At 39.6% G+C, this 10,924-nt stretch overlaps 1 protein-coding gene across 1 annotated transcript; it reads left to right on the top strand.

Moving 5' to 3' along the window:
• Window positions 1-301: 301 nt before the first annotated feature.
• LOC136852820 (uncharacterized) lies at window positions 302-7,889 on the top strand. The gene is made up of 5 exons (XM_067127721.1): window positions 302-464; window positions 1,213-1,283; window positions 5,545-5,691; window positions 5,868-6,149; window positions 7,470-7,889. The coding sequence occupies exons 1-5, from the start codon at window positions 302-304 to the stop codon at window positions 7,887-7,889; spliced, it is 1,083 nt and encodes a 360-aa protein (XP_066983822.1).
• Window positions 7,890-10,924: the final 3,035 nt, after the last annotated feature.

Genomic DNA, 10,924 nt, shown 5'->3' on the forward strand with positions numbered 1-10,924 from the left:
CAGCCAAAATGGACCCTTCCGACTAAAAGACTACTCTCCGGGTTAATAGTCATTAGTTCTTTGTCGGCTGTACAAGTGTGAAATCAAACCGTGATCCTTTCATACCGATAACGTTTCCTATAATTATTTGCAGCAGTGTAATCGTGTTTGTGATGTACAATATGGAGTGGCAGCAGCACTTGTTAACAATATGCAAAGCCAGAGTGGTTGCTATAGCAGGAATGCTTCAACACTGGTATTATAACCACATTGTTTACACTTTGTTCAACTGCGGGAATTTGGCCATGAACATATACTGTAGATGCCTTCTTTGAAGCCAATGCAAGAGCTGATGACCTTCGATCGTGGCGAGGGAACTGCAGGTGTAACAGAATCAAGTTTACAGGATGTGACACCTGTTGAAGGTGTTGGTATGGTGTCTAGGCCTAGTGTTGATGTTTTAGAGTTGAATCCTCGTGTTGGGGGTAATTGTGAAAGAACTGGGAGAGGGTAAGAAGAATTTGATGGTTATACAATAACAAATGGAAGTGATGAGAACAATAAGCTCTACGTAAATTGAAAATGAATCTTTAACAAGCGCCGCTTTGTCCAACTTTTGGTGAGTGTTCACTTTCTATATTTATACTCTATATTTATTTTACTACACTTATTTTCTATTTATTTATGCTTTTCGGTGTATTGGTCTTTTATCTTGGCCCTTTCCCATGTTTCTTGTTAAAAGTACATTGATACTAACAGCAGCAATTGTGTAGGACAACGAAAAACAGCCAAACCAAAACGGTGGTCGTTATATTTCCCGACAACCACCCAATACTTTTTTTTTTTTTTTTTTGGTAAATCAGCATTGATGTAATGTCTCCATTATTAGTGTCCCCATAAACATTTGAAAGGGCATTGTAAAACGTAAACAACGTAACATCGGACTTACTTAATAAACTTTTATTACTCTGGAATATATTCCAGTCATACTAGACGGTAAATTTAACCGTCGTCTTAACCTTAGCCATAAATTCAAGTAATAGCCTAAATAAAGTTTCTGAAACTTCATGCAATCATTACATGCCCAAAGGCTAGTTTTAGTAGACAAGTCGCGATATATTTAGAGTTGCTCGTTCCAATGAAATGAAATTCATCGTGGTCAGAGAAACCACGAAGGATTGGAGATTTAAGGAGATTTAAGGAAGCTCAGAATTTGACCTGTTGTTGTTTCAGATTTAGCTGGCCTTGTGCCAGCACGGGCTCTTGCTCCTAGAGCAGCCCGTAGTGACTTTGACCTCTTCTCAGTCAGATTTATTTGCTTGGGGTTGGACCCATCAGGCGGTGAACGCTTTCTGTCACACACTGAACTTTGCACTTCGCAGGGGGGTAGCGCCGCCAGTGCACCTCAAGTAGTGCACCGTGGGCATTGCTTAAGGTTCCCTGCAGCGTCCTTTCGGCCCCTAACTTCAACATCTTCATTCCTTTTTCTGTACCTCCGTTCTTATTCTCTTCCTTCCACCAGACTTTCCACCCTCTCAAACAATTGTCTCACAGCGCAACTGCTTTGAGGTTTTTCTCTTGTTACACCTTTGAAACCTTCTTACTTCCAATTTCCCTTTCAGCCTTAAATGACCTTATAGGTCCCAGTTCTTGCCCATTGGCCTGAATTTTTTTATCCAATCCACTGAACTTTTCAGAATTTGAGCTCTTAAAGCGAACGTGGAATTAAGCAATTTCCCCCATGAGCCGGGTGTTGATTCGTTCTTTATTCATTATTTCTTGGTCGCCATTTTTCTATGTAGGTTTGGAAGGAAGTTCAAGGAACGCTGAATGCGCGGTCGGGATGTTTACGAATAAATGCTTGAGCTTCGTAGAAGCCTTCACAACTTGCAAGTCCCAACGCTGGTGGTTCGTTTTTAGTTTAAGGTCCGTGGAAAAGAAATGTAGCAGAATTTTAATGCGCGAATGCTAATGCTGGTATAACTAATATGCGATTTAGAATTGGGCGTTAGATATGCGGATACTATAAATAGACTATGGGTATGATTTTAACTGATTTTTATTGTAATTTTGAAAATGGTGCTTAGTGACATCAGTTTCCACAGAATGAACAAGAAAACAAAAATTCCGAATATTGTTGGATCGAGTCAGTAGAGAAATGGTGCAAATCTTAGTTTACGATTTACTTAGTTATCTTTCTTGATCTTTCACTGTCATTCTTTGCTTGTCCCGTTTGCCTGTCTCTGGCAGCCAAACATATACTGTAGATATATAGATATTACCATTCGCGCATTAAAATTCTGCAGTATGCATTACTAAAGGCTGTTTGCATCGTCCCTCCGGCCCCGAGTTGCATCCTCTTTTTAGCCTGTTACTCCACCTCACTTCTCATTTTCTTTCTTCCATCTTGCTGTCCAGCCACTCTTAACTTCCTATTATAACCCTCTTTAGCGCTAAATGGTTGGAAGTGCTCCAGTGCTTGGCTTTACAGCCAGATGTTCTTAATTCATAAATGATTCAAAAAGGTCAGCAGCTTGTCTTGGTTCCAGTGTTCCAGTAATGTCAAATATTGAAGAGCGTTCCTTAGAGGCACAAGTCTCAGTTAAGTGATGTTTCATGCTACCGAGAATGTCAATTTCCAAATTCTTGTGAGTGTGCATTAAATGCATCAACTGAGTACCTGTTCCAGATAATATCTTCAAACAACTGAGCTGCTGCATTTGATTGAGTAACTTGAAAAAATGATACTGTAATTTGAAGAGAGAAATACCTTATTGTGCAAAAAAAAACTTGCAAAGTACAGCAAAAAGGCAACCCAGGCCCTGTATACGCATAGAGGAAAGCCCTTTCTAGTGAATGGCATGGGCTGTGATGTTGTACACAACTTTCTCACCCTGTTGTTCTCTACTGTAGATAAGTGATTCATCAGGGTTGTTACGGTACTCGGGGAGTTTACAAAAAATAAATGATTACAGATAACTGTATAAGGAGAATTACAATATATAAATTTTAAAAATATTCATTATAAGATTGCACAACAAGATATGCAACATTATATATACTGTACATTAAAAAATAATTTGACTTATTGTTATAAAAATATACATATCAGGTTTCTGACAAGGAAGTTTGCTAAAGAGTAACGCATGCTATAACTCATAGTGATTGGTTACAACAATTAGCCGACATTAACACGTTAAAAGTTAGGTTTGTACAGAAATTTTAAAATACCTAGTTTTAATGATGCTAACAGGTCATTGTAGAATGAAATATACTACAATATGATACAGTATTATTTACATGTCTGTTGACTATCTGGAGCAAGCAGATTTTGAAGATGTCAACACCCCTTGCAGTACACCAGATTCTAGAAAATGCTTAAGGAGAGCAACTTCACTCAGTCTGCCTCCCCGTGATCTGTAATTAGTCTTTCTTCACACTCCATGAGATAATGACTTAGAGTGTTCTTCCTTAACTCGCCACATGTTTCTGATGGACCAACAGCTGGCAGTACCCTCCAAAGGTATCGGCTTTGCATCCTTAATCTGTTATACAATGTTTGCTCTCTTCTGCTCTCCAGTTTGTATTGTTTGTAGCCGGGTGGTTTTCCTTCCATAATTTCAAAGTATTTTCTTACTGATGATTTAGTTTCTTTGAGGCCCTCTATTCTCTCATTGTATTCCTGCATTATTACTAGCCCAACCGAGTCCTTTAATGTACACAAAAAGTTAAGTATACCTTGGTTTTACCAGACCACTGAGCTGATTAACGGCTCTCCTAGAGCTGGCCCGAAGGATTAGACTTACTTTACGTGGCTAAGAACCAGTTGGTTACTTAGCAACAGGACCTACAGCTTATTGTGGAATCCGAGCCACATTATAGCGAGAAATGAATTTCTATCACCAGAAATAAATTCCTCTAATTCTTCATTAGCCGGCCGGAGATTCGAACTCGGGCCTAGCGAGTGCTAGCCCACAACTCTACCGACTTCCCCAACGAGGAACTAATTTTTTAATGTACACAGAGATGGTGTCAATTTATAGTGTATATTATCTCCTTACTTGCACCATCTTTAGCAAGCTCATCTGCTCCCTCATTGCCTAAGACTCCCATGTGTGATGGCACCCATATGAATGTGACCATTCTGCCTGCTTGTTTGCTCTGTGATAGCTGGGCTACAGCTCTTTGCACTATGATATTTGACACTATGATATTTGATTCACCTTTTCTTGGTGTTAGTGACTGTAGGGCACTCAGGCTATCTGTTGCTATTATGGCATTGTCCTGCCTTTTTATGATACTCAGTGCTATCATAATACCTAGAAGTCCTGACTGCAATGTGGAGCAGCCATTTGTTGATCATATTGAAAGAGTATACTTCCTTTCCATACTGGTAAACAACTACCCCACTACATGCTTTGCTATCTTCCATAAGTGAACCATCTGTATAATAATGTACCCACTCCCCTGTATACTGTTCACCCTCTGAAGATAGCCATTCTTCATCAGTGCATGGTTCATTTCTTCCTTTTTCCTTCTTAATGTTAATAGTGATATCTCTATCTCTGGTGTGCTCCATGGAGGAATGCCTTTTATGTCTACTCCCATTACGTCTAAGTATTCTTTTATGTTAGAATCCCGTATTAATTATTGTCTTGTTGCAGTAACCCAACCATTCTTTTATCATTTAGAATGGCTGTAAATCAGAGTATCTCTTGTTAATTCATCATCATCTGTTATGATGGACTTGTACAACTGGATGATTGCTGTTCTTGTTATTCTATGATGTATTGGATACAGCCCTGCCTCATTCTGCAATATTTCTTGCCTGACACTTTTAGGTGCCCCTATGATGCTTCTTGCTACCTTGTTCTGGATGATTTCTAGAATGCCAGTATAGTTCCTCTTCAGTAGTCAGTTAATGATCCTGTCACTGTTGTTTAAAGTTGTTTCACCACTGGTACACTTGCACCCAGAGAGCCACATGCTAATTTCTGGAGAATGGGTGACCTTGTTGCTGACACCTGTACTATTCTCTTAACTTCATACACTTTATGATACCTGTTACTGAGTATGACACCATATATGTGTACTAGGCTACCCTCTCTATTCTTTAGCTTTGTACGTGCAGCATCAAGGGGTTGCATGTGTCTCTTGCTGTCATTTTAGTCATCTAGGTGATATGACTAATCCTATGCTATTGCATAATGTTGTGAGTGCCTTAATTACTTGTTTATTCTTTTATCTGTGCTTGCTTGTATTACTATGTTATCTGCATATATTGTTACAATGATTTCTGGTATATTAATTTTTCGTGCTTTCATCGGAACATTAAAGAGTTGGTGATGAAACCCCTCCTTGAGGAGTACCCAATTCCATTTTTTCACCAACTGGATTGAATACCTTCAAAATAGATACAGCTTATTCTGTCTATTAGGTAATCCATCATCAGGTATATGAGTCTCCCTTCTATCATTTCTGGCAAATCAGTCAAAATATTTATATAGCTAGCCCTATGAAAGGCTTCTTTTAAATCTTTGAAATTGGTGTATTTTAACCCTAAAGCCACGTCCACACGGTCGAGCTGTGCCTGACAGGCTGTGCCTGGCAGGCAAAGTCTGCAGACTATGCCCGCGTAGGTGTCCACACAGCTGTCTGTGGTGGTTGGAGGGCAGTCGGACGCCAGCAGTTGTGAGTGAGTGGTTCATTACGGTAAAGATCACCATGGTTCGCACCATACTTAGAAAGAAAATAGCACTGTATTCTATCATAATTGGTGCCTGCATTAAAAAGAAAAACAAGAGATCACAGAGACGTGTTTGGTGCCGGGAGTGGTTGCAGAGACGTGAAAGAATGAGTAGCTCTGTGACAATCTTCGTGAATTGCAGGAGGAAAATGAAACTTTGTTCCGCACTTACGTGCGGATGGACATAAACAGTTTTTATACACTTGTATCGAAAGTGGAGGGCTACATTCAGAGGCAAGAGACAAATATGAGGCAAAGCATTTCACCAGCAGCACATGTAGAGGCAACTCTCAGATACCTGGCTACTGGATGTTGCTACACATCCCTTCAATACAGTACGAGGATATCCAAGCAGAGTCTGTCCATTATCATACCAGAAACCTGTGATGCTATATATGAAGCTCTGAAGGATGATTACATGAAGGTAAGTTATGTAGATAGTAATGAGATTCTGCAAATGAAATTGTGAGAAATCCATGTATACATTGAGCCACAAACTATACCATACTCGTACCATGAGGTTCCTCTCTCCCAAATAAACCCTATACACAAAACACCACCGTGCCAATCACAGACATAATGTTCTATTTAGGGTAATAATATATCACTTCATATTAAATACCTGTATTTGTTTATGAAAAGTACAACATAACGTAAACCCTGGAAATATATTACATATCCTATGTAGTAGTATCATATATAATACGACAAATTATCTAGTACATATTGCACCTTTACCAAATTATCAAAGAATCTTTATTTATACAACTTGCATGTACCACTTACTTAGTAATTTCTTTCCTATTCGGTGTTTTAATCCAGTCGTATCTACTCACCTGCTCCACCCCTGACATGTTTCACCTTATTCGGTCAACTTTGTCGACGATGTTAGTTTACCGAGTTGACCCATACATATTACATCATGAATTAGTTTTTCGGCATATATTTTATTGTCGCCATGCATCTGTCGCAGACCGTTTGCGATAACATTACCAAAATCATCTTCGCAGTCGTGTGTAGATGGCAATGCATTCAGTTGTTGGAGAGCTTGTCCTATAAGTTTATCTGTGTAGTCCGATACCCTAGCCTTCTTGGTGGGTCTTGTCCTAGCGGATGACACAGGAGACTGTTCGCGTATACAGGTATTGTCCGACTATATACTGCAAGAAGTTGGTCATGTCGAAGCTCTGGGAGAATCCTGTGCTCCAGGAGAAGGGGGATCAGTATAAATCTGTGAAATAAAAGTGAAGCTTGATTATATGTGTCATCTTGACATAGTGATCCAGAGTGCCTTGACCTATACAAGCACCTGTAGTAGTATCTAGTAGTAGTAGTAGTAGTAGTAGTAGTAGTAGTAGTAGTATAGTATGATATTAAAATTATTATTATTATTATTATTATTATTATTATTATTATTATTATTATTAGTAGTAGTAGTAGTAGTAGTATTAATATTATTATTATTATTAGTAGTAGTAGTAGTAGTAATAGTAGTATAGTATTATTATTAGTAGTAGCAGTATAGTATTATTATTAGTAGTAGTATAGTATCATTAGTAGTAGTAGTAGTATAGTTGTAGTATAGTAGTAGTAGCAACCAATGGTAAAAATAATAGGACTTAATGAGACACACACACACACACACATTCAGCTGTCGGGAGAGCAGGAGGAGGAGAAGCTGTAAAAAGAGAAGGTGAAGGAGGAAAGGACTCCTTGTATTTAATAGTTACTGGTATACTTGCAGGTACCTACAACCCCGGAAGAATGGATGCGTGTGGCACAGGGATTTTTTACAAGATGGAACTTCCCCAACTGTCTAGGAGCCATAGATGGGAAACATATATTGATAAGGCCTCCACAAGACAGCGGGTCGTATTTCTTCAATTATAAGGGTACCCACAGCATTGTCTTACTGGCAGTATGTGATGCTAATCTGGAATTTCTCTATGTAGACATTGGTGCAAATGGGAGAGTTTCAGATGGTGGAGTGTGGAACAACAGTGATCTCTGCCGTCGTATTGCAAACAACACTGCAGGCCTACCAACGGACAAACATGTTCCGGGAGTGATAGAATCTTGCCTTACGTATTTGTGGCAGACGATGCTTTCAACTGCAGAGGCATATAACGAAACCCTTTTTACACCAAAACCAAACACGACATGAAAGAATTTTTCTTATAGACTTTCCAGGGCCAGGGGACTGTTGAGAATGCATTTGGCATTCTCACTAATCGGTTTAGGGTGTTTTTAACGCCAATTAGTCTATCCCCTGGGAAAATTGAAAAAGTTGTCCTTGCATGCACAGCACTGCATATCTACCTCAGACGGGATTTTGGTAGCCAATACACACCTGAGGGAGCTGTGGACTCGGAGGATTTTCGTAGGGGAACAATAATTCCTGGTGAATGGCGCACACCGCAGTTGTTGGAGTTGCAACGATGTGGTTTGGGATCTACCACTATTGGCAACAATATCCGTACCCAGTACATGGACTACTTCAATGCAGAGGGTGCTGTGCAATGGCAATATAGAATGGCAAATGTATAATGGTGTAGGTGCCCCCTCCCCATTTCCCCATTCCTACCCCGCACTCACCACCTGCCGTCTTACCCTGTCACACTTTTCCTCATCCCCATTTATCCACCATCACTTTTGTTATCAACACTCCCTCTATCACATTTACATACAAATTATGTATCAGGAAATATTGTTGATGGGAATATTGTTCATGCTGTGATTTTTTGTACCTTATGATAAAAATAAATTCAGACACTGAATACATATTAAAAGAGTGGGACTATGAAATGCTTGTTTAACGTGAACCAGTGCAGTCTCCCTTAAATCAAGACCCCTATTTTACATGGTAAAACTAGCTGATATTGTAATATACCTATACCCTCATGATGGGGCATATGATTGAAAATTGGTTATATACTGAGAGAGAGAGAGAGAGAGAGAGAGAGAGAGAGAGAGAGAGAAAGAGAGAGAGGGAGAGAATAGTAAGGTGAGGTTACGTACATCGTGGAATCAGAAACATCCTCGGATACTGTTTCTGTAGTCTGGTTAGTCGTGGTGCTTGGCATATTTGATCACAGCTGGCCACATAATCACCATCATTCAGGAATGACAATATGTCAAAGCACCACAACTTGGGTGTATAAGTCTCATCTGACCCAGCTCCTGATTTCTTATAAAGTTGCACATTAGCCTCAAGACATTCTCGCCGATGTTGGTTTCTGAGGGTATCAATTTCTTTTTACTTCATTAAAACTCCTGCTTATTGTCTGTGCTATATCCCTTATTGCTGCAGCACGCTTGTCTCTATTTCTGTAATCAAACACCGGCATTCCACAGACATTCATGTGATTTATATATATCAATCAAAAGTTATAGTGTCTTGTGACCAATATGCACTAGTACTCGGTGTGGACATGGTGTACGAATAACGTGGTAGTCAGTGGATCTGCCTCCACCTTACCTCGTGCGTTTGGCAGTGACGGAAGACCTTGAGCCACTGCCCTCTATTGGCGCCGGAAGCGGATAGTTTGATGGTTTGCCCGCTGAAACTGCTCGAACAAGGGCAAAGCCTTCGTGCCCGACAGACACTGCTCGACCGTGTGGACGTGGCTTAAGGCTTCCTTTACTCCATGAATACAGTGATGTGTGTTAATCTCAGACATGATGTCATTGAAATTCGTTGAAATTCTCCTGGTTTTCCTGGTTTTGGCACTGGTATTATGAGTGACTTCTTCCATGTTTGGGTAAGGGCTGTTCTGACCATATCACGTTGTAAAGCTTGAGTATTGGATTTCCACTCACTGCTATGAGGAACCTAATAGCATTATATGTAATCCCATCTAACCCGGATGCAGTAGACTTCCCGCTCTTTAGGGAGCTCTGCAGTTCTTGCTCTGTGATGGGTTTGTCATCACACTTTCCTATCTTCTTGAGTTCTTTTAACTTCATTATTTTCTTCCTTATCCTCTTCTCAACTGCCACTCTAACTTTGATCGGTAATGTATCACTGCTAGCATCAGATGCCCACTTTTTCATAAGTTCAGAATTTCTGCTTTTGTGCCTCGTTGCAGATTTGCTCTTTCTCTGGATTGAGATGGAGTGGTTCTTTGTTTTTCTTCCTCACTCTCCTTGCAACCTCACAAGGTGGTGTCTTTTCATTTGATGAAAATATAATAATCTTTATCCAGAACTTATCTCTCGAGTTCTTTTTAACTTCTTGAAGTTGTTTAATAGTCTTCTATATCTCGTTAGGTTTCATTGAGCTGGGTTTATTCATTGACTTCTTCTCTGCCTTACTGTACTTCTTATCTTGACTGCATTGTCCACATTATACCAACTTGTTAGCAGCTTTTGTGGTTCTTTCCTCTGCTGATGTGTTCTGTTTAGCACCTCCTTTTCTGTTTGTCTGTAATATCTGTATTATACTGCTCACTGCTCTTAGCCTCATAACCATCATGCCAGACATTCATACTTTCTCTGATGCTGTCTTCCAGTATTTTGGTGCTTACAATTTCTTTTGTGTTGTGTTCAATATGATCTCAGCATAGATACCAAAGTGATCTGGTGTTATGATATTATATTATAACAGTTTCTTAGGGATTTAATGAAATCAAAAGTAATTCAACTGACCACGAGTATCCACTACCCAACATTTGTGTTGTAAATCTGAATCTCTGCGAGCTATACAAATGTAAAATCAAGCTTGTTTCCTTTGAGATGTGATGCTTCAGTATCATTTAGACTCTTTATACTGTTTTCTTTGCTCATGAGATATTTGTACAGGTGTAGCCATTTACATTTCTCCTCTCTGTTGCCAGGCCTAATTTTGGATGTGCTGCATTAAGGTCACCTACTACTATCAATGTCCAGAGCCTGAACTGGGGAGCATGTATTGCACACTGAATAGCTGCCTTCCACTCTCATGTGTTCCTATAGTAAGACAATCTGTGTTTGCACCTAGCCTTGGGTTTGGACATTTATTTACAACTACGTTCTTTCTGTAGTGTTATTAGCCCTCTACTTAGTATTGTTTTACCATCTGTCCTGTTAGCTTGGACACATCTTTTATGATAAAGTGGTAGCCTTGTATGACACTATAATCTTTGGGCATGTGCCTTGTTTCCTGCAGATATATTATGATATCCACCTGATTCTTAAGAGCAAATTGTTGTACTTGAATTA

This window comes from Macrobrachium rosenbergii, chromosome 26, assembly GCF_040412425.1.
Source record: "Macrobrachium rosenbergii isolate ZJJX-2024 chromosome 26, ASM4041242v1, whole genome shotgun sequence".
Lineage (NCBI taxonomy): Eukaryota > Metazoa > Arthropoda > Malacostraca > Decapoda > Palaemonidae > Macrobrachium > Macrobrachium rosenbergii.